Source organism: Herpailurus yagouaroundi, unplaced genomic scaffold (genome assembly GCF_014898765.1).
Source record: "Herpailurus yagouaroundi ecotype Mexico unplaced genomic scaffold, PumYag 182, whole genome shotgun sequence".
NCBI classification, from domain to species: Eukaryota; Metazoa; Chordata; class Mammalia; order Carnivora; family Felidae; genus Herpailurus; species Herpailurus yagouaroundi.
The window spans coordinates 38546888-38567326 of NW_024412413.1; the positions used below are offsets into that span (position 1 = coordinate 38546888).

The window sequence follows — 20439 nt, forward strand, 5'->3', positions numbered from 1 at the left end:
CCCTTGTAACCTTATTCATAGTAGACAATGAATTAATCATCAGTAAATATAAAACTGTGGATGCATTCAGACTAGGACACATAGAATGTTAAACATAAATACTCTGATTATTATGAGAGTATCTAAAGTGAATGAATTTTCCACTAAAATAGAAGGCAATTGAGAATTCTCAGAAGTTTTAGCTAAGTATCATCAATAGATGTATGAATAAACACTATATGAGTCTAACCAAAGCCATATTGGATCCCCTAACTAGAAGTTAACAGGAGCTAGATACCTCGTAGGAAATTAGATATATGAATAACAAAATCATCTTGCCTATCCAACTAATAAAAAGATAGACTTCAAAAAAACAAGTAAGAACTATTTTGGCTTTATTTTCCTTTGTATCACTCTCTTTTTCTAAACCTAGCCACTTTATGTAACCTATTCTTTACATTTGTATTTACGTAATATGAGAAACAAGACTTCTAAAGTCTAATTTTTATGTAATTTTCCAGTCTATGCTTATGTTACCAGTATGTGTGACCTGAAATTGAAATACCTATCTGGATGGCTTAAATTGAGAAGACATTTTGGCACACATTACCTGACTATTCAAATAAAAGATTTTTTGTTGTTGTTGTCTATAGTATCCATATCATTGCTTTGATACTTAGCTTCATATTATAAAGGTGCATTTTTCCGTTAAGAATTCGCTGCATTCTAAATTTTATTATAGGTTTTAAAGTCTGTTTTTATATAGGAAAAAAATAAATTTGAACAATTTATACAGGGAACTAGAAAAGAAGGTGGAGCATAATACACAAAAGCATTGACTTTTATTGATGAGAAAATTAAATTCTTTTAGGAAAAATTGTTTGTTTAGATAAGCATAAAAAATACCTCATAGAAATTAACGTGCATGAAAGTCAGCAATGTTATTTTAGAAGGAGTGTTATTTCCAAATCAAGTGATCTGTGAAAATACTCAAAGAAACTCAAATAGCAAGCTTTTTATTAACATTTTTAAAAACTTAAAGTGTTACATAGGGAGAATTTTAGACTGGTATGATACACTTATTTTAACCCTTATTTTATTCACTTACAATGGTGAAGATACTGTCAAATTGTATTCAGTTCGTTATTATATAAATCAATTTGGGAACTGTCCAGATTTCAATAAGATAACTGACCACTTTCCAACAGGAAGGGCTAAACACTTCTTATTACATGAATCTTAGCTGTCTTAAATCCTATTCCTTTTTTTTGGAAAAGGGTATTATTTCATGTCTGGGCTCATTTTTTTAAAAGTCTATCAAAAACTTAAATTCCACTCAGATTACTCTTGATAGATTCAGAGAGGAACCATTTATTTATGTTGGCAGTGGTGATTGAAGACCATATTGTCACAGAGACTCAGCTTTCTCTCAAGGTCAATTAGTTGAAATCTATAGGGAATTAAAATATAGTCCAAATAGAGAGCTATGGATGATAGCCTATAGATGAGCAGCTTAAATCAGCATTACCAGTGGCATAGGACAAATTGAGAAACCTCGTGTTTTCTACTTAGGTTAAAAAGAAAAGAACCTCAAATTTTATTGCATTGGTTTAAACTATGTATTTGTCAAACTAACAACATACTTCATATTCAAATAAAATTTTGTTAAGAATCTTTCTGGTAAAATATCTTAATGAAACTTTCCAAGTTTTAGAAAATGTTGAGAGTTAATTTTTAATTTATAAATTTCAATCGCCATTAATTGTTCTAACACTTACATGTACTTCTTCAATGATATCCTATTACTTATCCACAATATTTACTATAATGATCTCAAAGGTGTCTTAAGTTTTGTCTTTTCCTATTGCTTTTATTTGTTTTAGGCTTTAAAAAGTATTCTTTCAGATCCTTCTTCATTGTTTTATCAAATCACCAACAATTTTTCTTTGGTCCCTAATATAAATTTAAACAATTACCCTAATCAATCCTTGAAACGTTAAAAATATAACTACCATATGATCTAGCAAGTCTACTTCTAGGAATGTCCAAAGGAGATGAAAACACTAACTCAAAAAGGCATCTGCACCCCTATGTTCATGGCAGTATTATTTATAATAGCCAAGACATGGAAACAACCTAAATGCCCAGCAGAGGGTGAATGGGTAAAGAAGTTGTGGCATGCATATATATATGTGTGTGTGTGTATATATATATATATATATATATATATATATATATATGTATATATGTATATATATATCCATAAAAAAGAGGAAATTCTACCATTTGTAACAACATGGATGGGTTGGAAGGCATTATGCTAAGTGAAATAAGTCAGAGAAAGAAAAATAGTATATGATCTCACTTTTATGTGGAATCTAAAAAACAAACAAACATGAATCCATAGAGAAAGAGATCAGATTTGTGGTCACCAGGGACAAAGATCAGATTTGTGGAGGGGAGGGAGAATTGGAGGAAGGTGGTCAAAAGATGCAAACTTCCAGTAATAAGATAAATAAGTACCAGGGACCTAACGTACAACACAATAACTATGGCTAACACTGCTATATGGTATATTTGAAAGCTGTTAAGAAGATAGATCCTAAGAGTTCTCATAACAAGGAGAATATTTTTTTCTTTTTATTGTATTTATATGAAATATATATATACAATTTTATTGTATCTATATGAAAAAATATATATATATTGTGGTAATTATTTCATAATATCTGCAAATCAAACCATCATGCTGTAGACCTTCAACTTATACAGTGAGCCATGCCCATTATTTCTCAATAAACTTGTAAAAAATGTTAAAAAAATATTATCCTAACCAATAGCTGGTACTATACAGCTGACTCTAAAACCTCACCTTATAAGGTAAACATACCACTTGAATAAGTGGTATAATATAGTTCTTATTTAATTAGAAAAACAATCAGTAAGTGATAGCTAAGTACTTTCTCAGTATATTTCCTCATATCTGTAAAGATAAACAGGTTTAATAGGAGCTTAGCTATTTAAAGGGCAGCTCTTTGGAGGCATCCCTTCCTTTTTCATCCCAGTGTGTCCAGTGTCTACAACAGTGCCTGGCACTTGATAGGTGCCTGATTGATCCTTCTTTTACTCAAACAAGATAAAATGGACTTCCAAATAGATAAAGAAAAGCAACATTCTTCCTGACATAAAAGAGCTGTGAGAAGATTCCCAAGGAGGCAAGAGGTGTATTTTCATTATTATGAAGTCTTTCGACATTAGCACTTTTGAAAACAAAATTCTTGACAGATGTTTTTTCTTGTCTACCACATATCTTAGATTCTAGCCATGGGCATAAGATTAGCTACCTCGGGCAAGAGGGCAGAAGGAGTAGATAGAGAAGCTGAAGAAATTGCTGACAGCTGTTTGAAGAGGTGGACACAGACTCTCAGTGAGAATTTAATGAAGAGGACACAGATGACATAATATCTAAAAAGAAGCACTTCTAGCCTGAACTATTATTAGCTAGCAAGGCAGGTTAGCACTGAAGTTCTTCAGTTAAGGGTTAGAAGGGAACCACAGAAAACTAAATTTGGAAGAAGACTACATCTACTTTAACAAATATGATTTATGAAGAGGTGTTCTATAAAGGTTCTGATGAATCCAAACTAATTATGTTTACTTCTATCAAAGTAAGAGCTCTGACTAAGCTGGATACTACTGACTAATTCTTAGAGAGGACATTTGGTGCTGGAGGAGAAACAGTGAGGATTCTATAAAAAAATGGAAGTATTCTTCTCTGAGGCATTAATGGCATAGAGCAAAAAAAGTAAAAGAATTCTGTTTAATGATGTCAAAAAAGGATATTTGGCAGGGGGCAGGGTTGCTCAACCAGGCCCCTTGTGAGTCTAGAATGCTGAGGGGTCAGCTTTGAGTGCTGGTTGGAAATGGATATTTTATGTGTGATGTGATCACTTAAACCTTTAGCTCGACAGAATCTTACTTTGACAACTGAATCTGATCATGCAGGTCCTTTGAGGAAAACGTATTTTTATAAAACTATTTTAATTCTGTCAGTGGGAACTTGGCAATTAGTTTATATGAAGTAAAACAAGGTTACCTATGATTCCAAAATGCTGAATATGATTAGAGTAGAAATAGTCCTGGATTCCACTGTTTTAATCATGCTGAGTACTATTCATGATCAATGAGAATGTCAGGAGCCTTGGCCCCATCCAGGCTTGTGGTTCATGGGGACTGATTCCTCTGTAATAGATTTGGGATTTTGAAATCAAATGCATTTTTGTTCTTTGCCTCCATTCATATTCTTTGCCTGAACAAACTGGTTATCTCTGGGGCACTCGATCAGTTGCTGGAGTCCCTGGTAATACTGACATTTTGCTATGCTACCCTCAGAATGCATAAAGCAAGTTTTGTGCTAGCCTACAAATGGCATTTCCAAGCATCAGAGGAGTGCCTGAAAGCATGCACAGTTGGCTACCCATTGGTTAGGGCTGAAGTACAGATTCCATGAAATATGCCACCCTGTGTATGCCCCAGAGGCACAGAATGGAAAATTTCATCGTCTTGGTCTTTACAGATTGCCACCTGCAGTAGTCGAAATGAGCTTGTGTGAAGTGTGGACCCAGACTCCATCTGTCAGATGGAGAACTCAGCTTTGTATCATGGTAATAATAACACAAGATGCATGTGCAGAAATCTAGGTGAAAACCTATTTTACTATCAAAGCTAACACAACATGAGAACACAGCAAATTCTCAGGACATGCACATTACGAGTCAATGTGCATTTTGATAAGGTTAACTTCACCATATCAATAGCATGCAAATTATAGAGGATATATTGTACCTAGAAAGCATAGGGCTTTTTTTTTCCTTTGGCTTTGGAAAAAATAGCACATTAAACAACCAAATGCTCAGTATAATACATTTAAAAATATAGAGCACACCAGCTGACAAGATGAAAACAATCACAACAGAGCTCTGCACCACCATAGTAACTTACTGGATGACAAAAATCTCCTTGCGTCTAAAGAAAAATGAAGAATATCTGGAAGTAAACATTCATTGTTTATTTAGTACACGAACACACTGGATTAGTTTTTGCTGCCACCAGCACATGAGCATTAACTGTCTTGAGCTTCATTCCACTTCAGGACATCTCTTGTCCTGAATTCACATGGTCAGACATTTCTTATCTGGATTCATGTATTTTTGCCATTGTTTGCAAAATGGTTTCAGATAGAAGAAAAATTAATGACCAGAGTCTGTCAAAGAACTGATGGCAATTAAAATGCTAACAATTTTACATAGAGTTTCATATATCAGTCAAATATTATGTATTCTTATTGAAGGACAGTAAGACTTGGACTATTAAAGAATTTTTAGCTTCTGCAAGTTTGAACTTAGACTAAAATGCCATCACTCCTTTGCCCTTTATCACTAACGGACAAATAATTTGAAAGAAGCAGGTCTTCCCTTAGAATCATTTCTCTGCATAGGAAAACTGCTTGAAGAAGGATACCATGGGGCCTTGTTTTTTTAATAGGGGTAATATTGATCTCATCTAGTACGCTTCAGAGTTCACACACACACACACACACACACACACACACACACACAGATACAGGCGTACCTTGATAACCTGCAAATCAAACAAACCCAGGCTAGCATCATGGCTCTCTTATTTACTAGATCTATGACTTTGGACAGTTACTTAAATTCTCTAAATATCTTTTGTTTTTCATTTGTAAAATGGGATTAAAAGTACCCACCACAAAGGAAAGAGTTAAGTGAGATCATTACACACAGAATTTAACACATAGGAATTGCTCATAAGCAGTAGCCATTATTATGTTAGCAAACCCTCTGTGTGAAAGTAGGTTGAAGTGATAATTTGTATAAAGATTGTAAATAACAATACAATTCCAAATGTATTCTGATTTACAGTTTACAAAGCACATTCATAGAATTCTTTTAAATGGTAAGCTTCCTGAAGACATATACATGTAACAAAAATTCAACGCATATTTTTAAAGTTATGGAAAAAAGAAAGATACTCTTAAAGTAGCAATTCAGTTGTTTGCTTTATTTTGTTAGAATTTTAATTCCACTCATGATTGGACCTTGAGTCTAATTAATGCACCATTACATTCACTCAAGTAAAACAGGCAAGACAATTAATATGGAATGATGCACACAATTGGGGGGGAACAGTTGAGGCCTGGAAGAAATTGAGTGTCAATAAAATACTTGTGAACATTCTGGTGGGTTGTTTAATTTTAAGTGTTATAACCCTCTTGGAAAAGGAGTTTGTACTGCAGTGAAATTAGTTAAAGTAAGTCACAGGACCAGCTGGTCTCTGCAATCTTGAAGATTCAGGTCTGCTTCACCTGAATGTTTGCTGATCTCGCCAATATCTCCTCCGAGAAACTTTTCTCACCTTCACGGGCTAAATGGCTGTGTTTCAAAGGAGCCATCACAAAATGTTTTGTTCATTTGCTTACAAATAACAAACCCCGAGGGTCATTTTCTAATCTGGTAAATATGGAATAGATGAGCCCAAAATATTAGATACTCTTCCTAAGAAATACATCTAGCATCGTCTCAACTTAAATATAAAATGTGCATGAGGAAACGATATAATTATCATTCCAAATAGGAATTTAAAACATTATCTTGGCCTATCCTGAATGTTCTCATGGAGTTACAGAGTACTAAATCATTTTTTGAGATTCATTTTCCTTCACAAAGAAAAAGTATAATGTGCCAGAATTCTTCTTCAGATTCTTTGTGCAACAATGTAGAATATAACTAAATAATGAGAGTTTGCACATACAAAAATTACAGGATGAATCTCAACATGTAAATACATATGCAGTCATGTATCATAAAATAAATACATATGCAGGCATGTGTCATAAAATAAATACTTTCTTAACTACAAAAAAGTCCTTGACAAGATTTAGTACAAGCATCATAATGACCTTTTGTCAACTAGATAATCCCTAAACTTAATATTTTGATTAGATATTCTTCTTTTATCATTTCTCTTATGGACATGTCAAGACATATGACACTGAAGAAAACTGCTTGTCCAGCCAGCTAGAAGAGAGTGGGCAGGTTGGAGGGGAAAGACCATGTCTAAGCCAAAGGTAGAAACAGTATATGTTAGCTGGGTAGATTTAAAGGAAATCATCTAAGTTCTTTGCTGCAAATAACACAGACATATGACATAAGTTATTCAACAATTTACAAATGAACTCAAACGCTCTGATTCTTTAGTCTCAGAATATACTGTCTCTTTGGCTCTACTCTCATGACCTGTATGACTTTGAATAGATTTAGATCTTCCAGCACCTCAAAGACAAGTGAAGAGCTTTAGAGCTTCACAGGACGATCCCTTGTATATGTACACATGACTAATTATGGATTTGTTAGTTACCATTTTTTTAGACTTCATATCTAATGTATTAGTGATCTTATTAAATGAAAAACCTTCAATAAATAGTAAAGCTGGAGACAGATCTCTGTAATGAAGAGTTAATACTCAAACAACTTGCTAGCTATTTTAATAAATTTCTGCAATAAATCAAGCAAAGGATATTATTATGTGCCATTGAAATTACAAATAAGAATGTTTTATAGTCAGTAATGCTAGAATCGTAACAAAAAATGAGAAAGGAAAAAGCACAGAAACTAAAGTTTCCAACTATGCTATTACTGGGGGCAATATATGAATTTTCTATGTGCAAAAGTAAAGAAAAATTATTTGAAATATACTTGAAAGACACTTCTACCTCAATTTACAAATAAAGCCACATATATGTAAATAAACATGGGAACAGGAAAACAAATAATTAGGAGTCAAGGTTAAGTAAGGCGGCCCCTAATTTATAAAAACCCAATAATAAACAATCTATGCAGTCCTTATCCACCTTTCCCTTTAGCTGCCATGACAAACACTGTTAAGAAAAAAAAAAAAATCCTACAGCGTTTAGATAATAGCTGTGTTCAGAAGTGCAGGAAAGGGCAAGCTGTAAAAACACACAGAGCTTAGGGGATCTAACCTCACCATAGCCTGCCTAGAATGGTAACCTCCTTCATCAAGAATACTTTAATACTGACTGACTTTTTTCACTTTATTATGTCATATGTCCTAAAGCTCTACATCCTAAGGACTATTGGGAGATCAATGAAGATTCTTTTAAAAAAAGGCCTTAGAAGTGTTTAGATACTTAGAAGTTCACATTTTATTATGAACAGACTCAACTAAATTGTTTAAACAACTAAAATTAATTGCACTGAGAGAGTTGATGTTTTATCCCTGGTACTTTTGGGTGTAGAAGGGAATGAGGTCTGTAGAGGGGGCACAAAAATTTGAGAAAGTGGTACAGAAAGGGAGTTGGGGAAATAGAAATTCAATAGAAATTCAGTTGGCTCCCCAGGGAAAGGAGAAGAAATTTCTTTTTACCATGAAGGATGACCCTTTTAGCACCGAGATATAGCCTAATACTGGAATGCTCTATTACTCCTACGATGTGGCTTAACTTTGGCAGATTACCCTGAGGACCTCTTGATCTTTTATATGTAACATTTCTTATGTGGAAAACTATGTCCTAGGTAATATATAACCATCTTACACATGTTCTTTGGAGCACTATCCATTTTGTTGCATCCATAGATACAACCTTTATTAGAATATAAACAAAGGTAAATACCTAAATATAAAGAAGTGAGTTTTTCTCTTTAACAAATCAGATTTCCTTCTAATTTAGTGATAATACTGAATAGCTTTCATCTTGGAGTATTTGGAAGGGCCCTGCTTATCACATGGCACTTCCCACTATAGCACATATTAGATATTTTTAGACATGCTGGAAATATTCTTTCAAAGTCAATCTATTTGGTAAAGACCGGCTTTGCTAAATCACAACTATAAACAATTCCTTTCTGAGCTCAAAAGCTTTGATGACATATTTCAACAGTTAATATTAATTTTTTAAAGTACAGAAGTGTTGTGCATATACTTTGAAACAACTATAATGTGCTTACATACATCACAAAATATTGGATCTAAACTTGTTATAATAACCTGATGACAGTTTTTATTAAGAATTTGATGAATTATCTTAATGGACACATTTTTCAAATGTGCCAACATTTAGAATATTTTTTAATGATTTTAAAAGGATTTAAAAAACTCTAAAATTAAACACTTTAGTATTTCCAATACATACCGATGGCACACTTTTGCTTCCAAAGGTAATTTTTACTTTGTATTTAATTTTTAAATACTAAGAGATTTAAAATATAAAGTGTTAATACACAAGTTGGACTTTTAATGTAATTTTACACTAAAAAAAAGAGCTATGAGAAAGGCTTTTATAAATATGATATAAATAGTATCAAGTAGTTACAAATTTATTTAAAACTGTGATTAAAAATATGGATACCTCCAGAAAACCCATAAAAAGAAATCATATGAAGTAAATTATTAAACATAATTTTAAAGGCTTAATGTGTAAAAATATTTGTTTCAGGACAAAAAAAAAAAAAAGAAAGAAAAAGAAAGCTTGGTTGAATATTATAGTCCAAGGTTCATATTGAACTCAAAGCATAAGGAAGATTAAGTGATTCTCCGAACACCAGTGAGAAGTGTGCAGAAGATGGAGGTCACCCTTTGAAAGAAGATCTCTATGACCTGTGTAAATAGGAGCCCCACAAACACTTCCAACAAGCATAGGTCAGAATAGGGTCATGGCTCCAGGCCCTCTGAACCACTGTTCGCCAAGAGGAGTGGAGTGTGCTCACCGCGTTAATCTCTCGCCCTTCAGTTCCAGGTCTGCCACTGTGATGAGCTGATCCAGCTTGAATTTAGTGTCAATAATTTCTGCATCCCGAGGAGAATATGTGCCACCTTCTTTCTGCTTCTGTCGAATTCTAAAATAAGTATAGTAAAGTCCAAAAAGGAAGTATCATAGAAAGCATATAAACTTAGGTTTTGTTTTCTTTTTTAAGATATTAGTCAAATAATTTCTTTGTTGGGGTCATTTCTCTGAATATGTTGCAAATTTATACCTACTCAACTTCTTTTTCTTGCTTTAATTCCATAAACCTATTCTACCATATTGCTTTAACATGTTTCTTTGGTGAAATTTCAAATTTTGATGAGCATTAGTTGATCAAGGCTTTGGTCGTTGGCAAATTTAAAATATAGAGCAAATGAAACCAATGTTGTGTGCTTGTTTTTCCTCTCTCTAGCTGTCTCAAAGATTTGTCATAAAAAGAAAGTGTGCCAAAGTGGAAATAGCTCATTGCTATCATCACCAATACTAAAAGACAATGTCCCATTGTTTTTATATATGTGAAACATTTCTACATGCAGGAAAATGCATGGAAATATGTTTTGAATTGTCTCATTGGCTTTTTACACAAATATTGAAAGCATATATTGTTATCTTTACATTTAGAAAACTCAGGTTCAAAAATAAAAGTCACATGAATCTGAGAATCTAATCAAGGCCCTATCATTTTACACCCTTTCCATGCTTATCCTTCTTTGACACAGTATGGTGTGTTACTAGTGATACTATTATATCTATCACATTTCAAACATTTTTTTATTGCGTGTTATGTATTAAGGATGGTATAGAAAGTATAAAATATGGTTCTTATGCTCAAGAACATTACAATTTAGTTGAGAGGCAAGATCTAAGTGTAGAAAAAGCATAAAAAGAAAAAATCCAAATTACAATTCATATGACAACTATTAGTATTGTTAGGAAGTAAAAAAGTGAGATTTGATTTGAATGCTCCAGAATGAGAAGGAGGAAGAAGCACATTTCTGGTTGATGGAACAAAAGCAGAGTTCTATAAAAGCCTAAGGAATGTTCTGGTGAGAACAGACCTAGTTGGCCAAAGAGAAGTATGTTGGGAATTTGTAGAGTAAGTAAGAGGGGAGTATTTCTTGCCCACATAAGGAGTTCATCCTGTAAGGAAATGAAAAATCAGGGATTTTAGAGCAAGGAAACAATATGAATGTGACCAAAGCATGTCCCTGAGGGGTATGCCTTGGCCATATTCATATTGGAAGGAAGATATCTTATACAAATTATATGTCTCTAAAACTAGAATAATGACTTTCTCTCACCATCTTCTGGCTGACTCTGAGAACAGTATGCAGTGTAAGAAAAAAAAATTTTTTTTCAAGAGTTCTTCAAATTAGCCATCAAAATGATGATTTGACAGGTTCAAGGTGAAACAGATGATGGGAATTCAGAATACAGGACAACATTCTTCAGGTAAAATAAAAACAGGGCCTATTAAGCTACTTAGGAAATTAGTGTCATGGTTATTTTTGCAAATGTAAGGGCCCTTTAACTCAGCAATCTACTTTAAGGCTGGATTTTAGGACCATAACTAAGATTTCCCCTGAGGCCCTGTAAATGGCAAGGGAATTAGGAGGCTAATACTGAGAATTTAAAGGGGCCCTTGGAAAATGTAGCACAGACTCATTGGTAAAGTAAACAGGAAAAAGGGGCTCACCATGTAAGGAAGATGGACGTCTTTAAATGTCATGATCTCAAAAGAGATCATGTAAAAATGATCTCTTCTGTATAGTTTAAAAGTTAGATTTGATTAAAATATATTTCGTTAAATCTATCATAGTTGTAAATTATTTTTAAATACACAAAAGTCCTGGCACCTTCTGCTTTTTTTGTTATCACTTTATTGTCTCTTAGTTTTAAACCTGCCTTTCTTTGTCCTGCTTTGTGATATTGAAGCTAGGCTCCACACCCTAATACATCCCCTTTGCCAGCCGGTGGGATGTTAAGCTTTATCAATTGAGAATACTAGAGTGACCTTCAAGGCAAGAGGGACAGGGAGATACTTCCCTGGTGTGTTCCAGGTCTGCATTATCATTATTCATTGTGGAAGCCCAGCAGCCCACCTCTGTGAGTGCTAGCTGCCTCCTAAGTGCAGACTCTTCCCATTGGTAAATGATTCCAAGTAGCTCAGCCACCCACGTCATCCAGCAAGAGTGAGCTGTTTCTACAGACCAATTCCAGACTGTCTACTCTCCATCAATGATCGTTAGCTTCAGTAGAACAGCTCCAGCCCCTCCCTCTGTCATATTTCTCTGCCCACTGATAGGTGATAGGCTGTATGTGCCTGTGGTAGACATTCCATGTCAAACTTTGGAGTGAGACTTCTTCTAATTCTTAGTTCTTTTACTGTCCATTCTTCCTCAGCCTTGAGAGAGCAGCTTGCTATTTCTGGAGCCTTTAGAGTTCTTTTACCCCTTATGACAATTAACTACTTCTACAAGTTAGCAATTTTTTTTATTAAATATTCCCCATTCTAGTAACTATTGGGGCTTCTGTCTCCTGATTGGACTATGACTGAATAATGTCCATAAGCATCTTAGGAATGAGAGTACAAATAAATCTTACCTTGCAAATGCAAAAATAGCTGTTCCAAGAAGAATGATTGAAAGGATGCACAAAGTGACTGAAAGAATAATTTCTACAGTTCTTTCTGAAAGTCCTTCACCTGAAGAGCAAGAAGTATAACATTATTATTAATTATAATTATGAAATATTATTTGGGTCTCAAAACACAGAAATATATTTTCTTGGAATGTTTCTCAAGAATGCTAATAAAGTGTACAACTGTGATTGTTCCACTTCTCCCAGATCTTCTAAATCTTGGGCTCAGACCTCGGACCTCTTCTTTTTTCCATCTAAACTTACCACCTCAGTGAGCCCATTGCTGCCTCACGGTTTTAATTTTCATCTATATGATGATGACTACTTAGTTGCTATCTGTTGAACTCCAGACATGAATATGCAATTGCCAATATACATCTTTAGAAATGTAATTAAAATTTCAAAATCAATATTCAAAGCTGAACTCCTATAATTCCTTCCTTTCAACTGTAATCTTTCTACCTCTTAGTTGATGGCAACCTCACTGATCTAGTTGCTCAGTCCAAAAACTTTGTAGTTATCCTTGACTCTTCCTCTCATAGAACATATCCACAATATCTGAGGAAATCTTGTTGCTTGTACCTTCAAAACACATACACTTTTCATTAAAAGAAATAAGGGGCTGGGGCGCTTGGGTGGCTCAGTTGGTTAAGCGTCTAACTTCAGCTCAGGCCATGATCTCATGGTTCATGAGTTCAAGCCCTGCATCAGGCTCTGTGCTGACAGCTCAGAGCCTGGAGTCTGCTTTAGAGTCTGTGTCTCCCTCTCTTTCTGCTGCTCCCTCCACTGGCACTCTGTCTCACTCTATCAAAAAAAAAAAAAAAAAACCAAACATTAAAAAAAAAGAAATGAGGGGAATTTGGAGAGGTAGTAATCCCAAAGTGTGGTTAGAAAACAAAAGGAATTTGGGACATCTAGTGGGGCAAGAAAGCTAAGAAGCTATCAAAGGCTAATGGTACGGAAAGAATGAAAGATCATCTTGCAGAAGTTCCTACTGGCCAAAGAAGAAACAATTTAAATTTTATAATGAATAAAAGCTGAAATTGGTGGAAATAGATTCAATATATAAAAATCCACAAGTTCTAATATTATTCAATGAAAGAGAAATAAAAAATATACAAAAATATTTTAACTTGTAAACACTGGTTATAGCTAGACTACCATTTCCATACTTTAAAAGGAAAAATTAAGCATTTCCCCCCTAACTTTCTCAGATGGACTGTATTTTATGAATTAAAAAAAAAGTTCTAGTTAAGGCAATAAGGCTCCTCTTTACAAGAGAGTTCAGTTTAGTAAGTGTGGAAGGAATAATATAATTAGAAATTAGTTTTTCACTCCTAATAAAATAATTGATTTAGGTAACAATCATAAATGTATCCTTAATGAGTAGGAGGAAGGTTGTTAGGGAACTGGATATGAACAGGATGCTGAACTATCATCCTATAGACTATTTGCTAGTTATAACAAAGGGGAAAAATAACTTTCCAATGAAGGATCATGTTGTCACTACAACTAAACTCACTGATCAATTCTAACGTCATTGAAATGAGACAACCAGATATTATACACCTCCTGAAGAGAGGTATTTGAATCTAGGCAGAAACACCTGCAAAATGTCCTTGCCAAAAATGTTAATTGTGAATATTCAAACTTTTAGATTTTATTTCTAATTTATAAGAAAGTAGAGGAAGGAGGAAAAGATTAAATCACACCAAGAGAAAGCAATCAGACAAATTCAGAATATGGGACCTCCTTTAGAGCAATCTATCTGGTTGCCTTAATGTGTCTGTGACATGGAGGAAATAAGAGGAAGAAGGAAAGAGATTAAGAGTCACAACAATAGAAAATAACGTATGAACCTCTTTTTGGATCCTGATTCAAACATAGTATGAGAAAAAAATCTGAGGATGATGTGAAAGTGCATATCATATTATATAATATCAAGGATTTATCATTTTTTATTTAGCTGTGACAATATAATAGAAATATACTTATTAGGGAAACAATAAATAGCGGAACATCATGTTTTCTGTAATTTACTTTAAAATACTAAAAATTAAAAATCAAATGCATAAATAAAACAAATATGACAAAATGTTAAAAATTATTACATTCAAATAGTGAGTATTTGGGGGTTCATTATACTGTTCAAAACTTTGTGTAGCTGTATTCATCTCTCCTATCCCCTTTGCTGCTTGTATTCTGAGCCAGATCAGCATCTTGTTTTGCATACATTATTGTATAGACACCTAACAAGCCTTCTTGTATCCATCCTTGTTCTCTTCCCATCTATTTTCAATATAGCAGGAGTAGTAATCCTTTTAAACATTACCTTTCTACCTAAAATCCTCCTCATCTCTCACAAGGAAAAGCCACAGTCCTTCCAGTGGCCTCTGTGATCTGGTCCTTCCTTCATTAACTCCCTGATTCCCTGTTATCATTCTGACTTCCACTTCCATCTCCACCTTAACTCCACTGAAGCCAAACTGGTCTACTTACTGTTCTTGGAACATACCAGGTCAGAGGGTTTTTGCACCAGCTTACTCCTGTGCTTAGAAAGATATTTCCCTTGCATATCTGAGTACCCATTCATAAGCTTCAGAGGTTTGCTCAAATATCACCATCTCAAAGAAGCCTACACTGACTGCTTCCTTTGTACTGAATGGATGTGTCCCCCAAAATTCATATGTTGAAGCCCTAACCTCTCAGTGTGACTGTACTTGGAGTAAGGAAGTCATTAACATTAAATGAGGCCATAAGGGTTGGGCCCTAATCCAATAAACCTAGTGTTCTTATAAGAAAGGACACCAGAAAGCTAGCTCTCTCCCTCTGTGCGCATGTACTGGAGAAAAGCCATATGAAAACAACAAGAAGGAGGCCTCCTGCCAGCCAGGAAGAGAGCTCCCACCACATAACAAATTGACTTGGAACTCAGTTCTTAGATTTCTAGCGTCTGTGAGAAAGATTTCTGTTGTTTAAGCCTATGGTATTTTGTTATGGTAGCCTAAGCAGACTAAGACATCATCGTATTTAAAATGGAAACTTACAACTTCCTCACTTCAGCCTTTCCCCTTCTATATCCTCTGTACTCAGTTCTACTTTTTCTTTTCTCCATTGCCCTCATAACACTTTAATATATCTTATAATACATTTATTTATTATCCTCATGGTTCATTATCTGTCCATAATGTAAAGTTCCCTAAGGACAGGAGTCTTTGTTTTATTCAAAACTGTATTCCACGTTCTGAGACTAGTACCAGATACATAGTAAATGCTCAATAAATACTTGATAAATTTACTTATGAATATAAATATTGGTTTTGAAATAGATACTGAAAATTTTCAGTTTGAAGATCAGCATTGAACCAAATAAGAACATACAAGGTATTTACCATTTACTTTTAAGTAATTATTAATTATAATTATAACCAACTTTAAGTTATATGAGTTATAATTTATAATTTTACTGTAAAAAGTATTAAAGTTAAGTGACAAAATAAAATAGGTTAGCTATCTGTATAGTATGCAAGGATTAGTGTTTCACCTTTTTTCCCTGGACTGGTGCTTATAAAATGTTAACAACAGGAAAGGGTTCCTGTGGCTATTTTACATGGTAGATTCGAATGAACACTGAATCTTAAAAACAGTTACCAGAGTTTCATGGTCATCTAGCATCTCCAGCTAAGTTGAGGAGACTGTACAGCAGCATGTAGCTCATAAAGTATTTTAGATACCTCTTTTTAATATATTAACATATGAATGGCTTCTTTTTATGAATTTTCACATTCTGACTCTAATTGAATATGCTTGGGAAAGGAAACATATGAAGATGAACAAAGAATAATCTGTATCAGGTAATACTGAATCACTGGTCTTCAGAAGCCAGTGGGGGAAAAAAATGATTTCATAGACCACAAAGAAGTGTTTGAGATTGGATTACCATTTCAAAGCGCTAGCCAAGTGAAGTGAGGAAATGACATATAATGTATTAATAAACAATATGTAATCCTTTGGGCACACGTATTACAAATGTACTAGTAGGAAAGGACAAAGTGTACCATGGCTGTCCAGTACAAACTCTGATTCACTGGTATGCATATACCTACAGAACATTACTGCACAAAATGAAAGCATGTCTCCAGATCCTTCCACAGAAAATTGAATTCTTCACGTGAAAATATAAACATGATTCTTTTTGTAATAAGCAGAAGTCATTTCCTGAATAGACTTAAAATCCTACAAAAGTTCACCTTAAATTGTTTTATCTGCATAATAAAATGTACTGCTGTAAGTAAGCAATCATAATTATAAATCACTATTTTTCATAAGTATTTTTGATTGAAATTATCATTATTTAAACTCAGCTGATAGATCTGACTTAAGCCAGTTTTATAACTCTAAGAAGAAGCTTGAATTACATGAGTAATTCATAGGACATATCTTCCTCTTGATATAGAGGTATGTCATGTGAAAGATCTTAAAATTATTATTAATCTTAAAATAAATTCTTAGAACTTAAGTATAAGGATCTCTTCTTCTCTTTTGAGCAGTACTAACCATCCAAGATATTCAAGAACTGCACAGACAATGTATTAAAAGTCACTCAATTTCATAATTGAAGAGATGTAAGTTAAAATACCCAAGACATATTATTTTCATGCATAAGTTTGGCAAAATATTAAAAGTAGATAATAAACAGTGGTTTCCAGGGTGTAGAGAAAAGTGATTTATTCCTTGTTTAAAAAAACAAAAAGAATTTTTGTATCTTTATGTGCAAAAATAAAGCATACTCATGTGTGAATGCTAATCTCCAAAAGCTAACACAAGAAGATGAAAAGAAAACAGCTGGAAGTAATTAAAAATGTTGCAAAGAGAAAATGGTAAGGCAAGGACAGGAAGTCCGTGGGAACAGAAAAAGCTCCAAGAGTAACACAATTGCAACCCTTTGGACACTTAGAGATTTCCAGACACTGTATACAGCGGTTACAAGCACAGCACTGGCTTGAGTCCAGCTGCCTGGGTCTAAAGGCTGGCACTGTCATGTCCGACCTCTGAAACCTTGGGCGGGCAAGTTGCTTAAAAACCCATTTTCAGATTTCTTACCAATCAATTGAGGATACCTATAAATAGGAAGTTATGTTAATAGTTTTGTGAAGAATATGTGGGGTTATGCATAAAAACCCTCATAAAAGCCTTGGCATATAAATACACAATTATCTTTATTAATAAACATTTTGTATTCATTCATCCATTCATTCATCTGATTTAATCTTCCAGTTAGCTTATGAGGGAGGTATTATTATTCTCATTTTGGAATGAAGATTTCAGAAGTTAATTTGTTAAGTAACTGACCCAAGGTCACATAAATTTAATATATCCCTATACTGCCCAAAATATGTCTGACTGACTGCAAAGTTTATGAGGTTCAGCACCACATTACCAGTGCCTTGTTAACATCATAAACCTTTCTTCATTCTCCTGGTGTCTTGGGAACAAGTGATCCTTTTGCTGCAAAAAAAAAAAAAAAAAATACATAGAGACTCCCTATTTCTGTTTCTAAGTGAGCATATTGGAACTTCTCATTGTTAGCACAGTAATTAAATGAGAAGTAGTATGACAAAAGAAAACAATCATAGAGTGCCTTTGCCATGGGGTTTAAGGTTTCATCTTGTTCAGCTTTAATGAAGCCCTGTAAGGTGCAGAAAGGAGTGTCTGCTTTTTAAATCACAGGAATCTTCTATAATTAAACCTTGTAATCAAAACATTGCCTATGAGCAGTTTCCATAAACTGATGTGCCTAAAGAGGATTTTAAAAAAGAGTTTAAGAAGGATTCTTACGAATTTTGTTAATAAAAATGTTAATGCTCACTGCTGAGTGAAATCAAAATCAAGTAAGTTGTAGGTATTTCTTTAGGATTAAAATAATGGCATATGTCATTTCCCTTGTTTGTTACTACCCATAAAGACTTCCCTAAGTACCAACTCCTCTTCCACACATTCATCCTTATTCAACAAAGCCCTGCTTGGCCCCTTCTCATTTGTACTTTTGTTAACCCTTTTCACTAAACTTAAACCTTTTAGTTCATCAGTCTGTGGTGATTCTTTTGCCCCTAATTTTAACTTCCAAATAATTGTATCTCTAAGAGGCGCAACCACTATCAAATATGACAGAAATGTTTACTCTGCACTAACTTAAAAAGACAGCCTTGTGAAGGCTTTTAAATCCCGAAGGATTTACTGATAGGTAACTTAGCCTGGAGATCACTGCCTGTGCTATGTTCAATACTGGTGAACAAATGTGTATCCACTGGTAGTTTGATGACCTAGATGGTACCTTCACTTCCTTCACTGAAGTCTGAGATCACATCCACACATAAGTCCTCAGCAGACTTGTTAGGAATGTTGGGAGCCTCTAACCTGTTGTAAATGGTATCATCTATTCCAATCCATGGTATATTTGAGAGAAACAAGGACACAAACATCCTTTGTAATCTTATGATGACGACAGGGTATTATACAAATGCATTTTACTATTTGCTTGCTCCCATTCTCACAGGCACAAAACTATTCTTGCCATTGACCACTGTAGGAATGGTCAAATTTATTTCCTTTTTGAGTCCTTCTACTATATCTTCCTTGGCAATGTTCTTTTTCCAAAAACTCTTATGACTCCATGGCCTTTTATTAGTGTCAAATCACGGACAAGATCCATTTCTGGAGGGTACTCTTTGGTGCCTGACCCATCAAGGTTAATCTGATATCCACAGAACCCCAAGATCCAATAGCCAGATAAAATGTCAGGGCAGAAATTGATGGTAGTAAATCCATTAACCAGCCAAATGACTGGGCTACTTGTCTAGACATTGAGGAATTCTGCCCTAATGATACACTCCATACTTCAAATCTGAACATCTCCTTTCACCACAACTCAGTGTTGTACTCCTAGTCATCTTCTCCACTCCTGTTTGTTGCTCTTTTGCTAACTATAAATGACTATCTAGATAGTAGAACTCTATGTGTTCAACCCAGAATAAGCATAATATAAAGCCTAATACAAAGCCACTGTTTATCAGAAGAGAGTCCATGGGAGAAACTCTAAGGAGCAGCCTGTCCTTATGTCTCTGGTCTATAAATAATATATGCACTTTGTAAAATTTGAGCATAGATGCATGGAACACCCAATGGTTTTCTACCTTATACGTCCAATCTATGTTTCAGCAGTGCTTCCTTCGCTAACCTTGCCAGGCTCCTGTGCTCTGCCTTCTGTTCCATATCTTACATTCCCTTTTGACTCCTGCTGTTACCAAGGCACACAAACATTAGCACCTGGATGACTTAGGGAGGAGACAGTCATGATTTCAAAGAACCAGAGAACTGATGGTATATTTCTGCTACCTTTTAGAATTAATGATTTTATTCCACTGCATTGGCTGTGAGAGAAAGGAAGAAAAAGAAGAGCATCACTGAGGAGCACCTTGAGACTACCTGCAGCCAAAGTACTAGATGAGGCCCAGCCTTGGCCGGAGGGAAGCCATTTGGCAGAATGTGAGGAATCGTATCCCTGCACAACATGGTTTCTGAGACTTGACTTTCCCCCTTTTCATTCCGATTACCCTGGATGTCGTAACTTCGTCTCTCAGATAACTGACTGAATGTATCCTCACATCAATAATCTGCATGAAACCAGCCATCTATGAGAGACAAGGTACATGACAAACTACAGAGCAAGGTAATCTCTTTAGTGCTGCTCCTACAAAATGTCATCTCCCTGAGACACATGAGCTATCCGCTTTGTCTATGTCTTTTCTCTTCCATCAGTACACACACCAGAATCCCCATTTGGTGGTGGAAACAGTTTCTGAATGCTATAACCTAACAAATTATGCTGATGCCATCAAGACATTTACTTCACTGTGGTGATGACAGGGTGTGATAAATTCACCTCTCCAATGAAGAAATACTCCACACAATTT

General features: G+C 34.6%; 1 protein-coding gene and 1 long non-coding RNA gene across 7 annotated transcripts in view; one reads left to right on the top strand and one right to left on the bottom strand.

Annotated features, from left to right (window-relative positions):
- The window catches only part of LOC121040697 (uncharacterized), a 168734-nt gene that overhangs the window by 60872 nt on the left and 87423 nt on the right, over positions 1 to 20439 (top strand). The window lies entirely within an intron of this gene.
- PTPRQ (protein tyrosine phosphatase receptor type Q) overlaps positions 1 to 20439 on the bottom strand; it is a 227369-nt gene that overhangs the window by 36540 nt on the left and 170390 nt on the right. For all 3 annotated transcript variants that reach the window (XM_040491337.1, XM_040491338.1, XM_040491339.1), the window contains 2 exons: positions 12431 to 12530; positions 9789 to 9917 (listed from right to left, as the gene is read on the bottom strand). In XM_040491337.1, coding sequence (XP_040347271.1) covers positions 9789 to 9917; positions 12431 to 12530 — 229 coding nt within the window. The remainder of the gene's footprint in view (positions 1 to 9788; positions 9918 to 12430; positions 12531 to 20439) is intronic.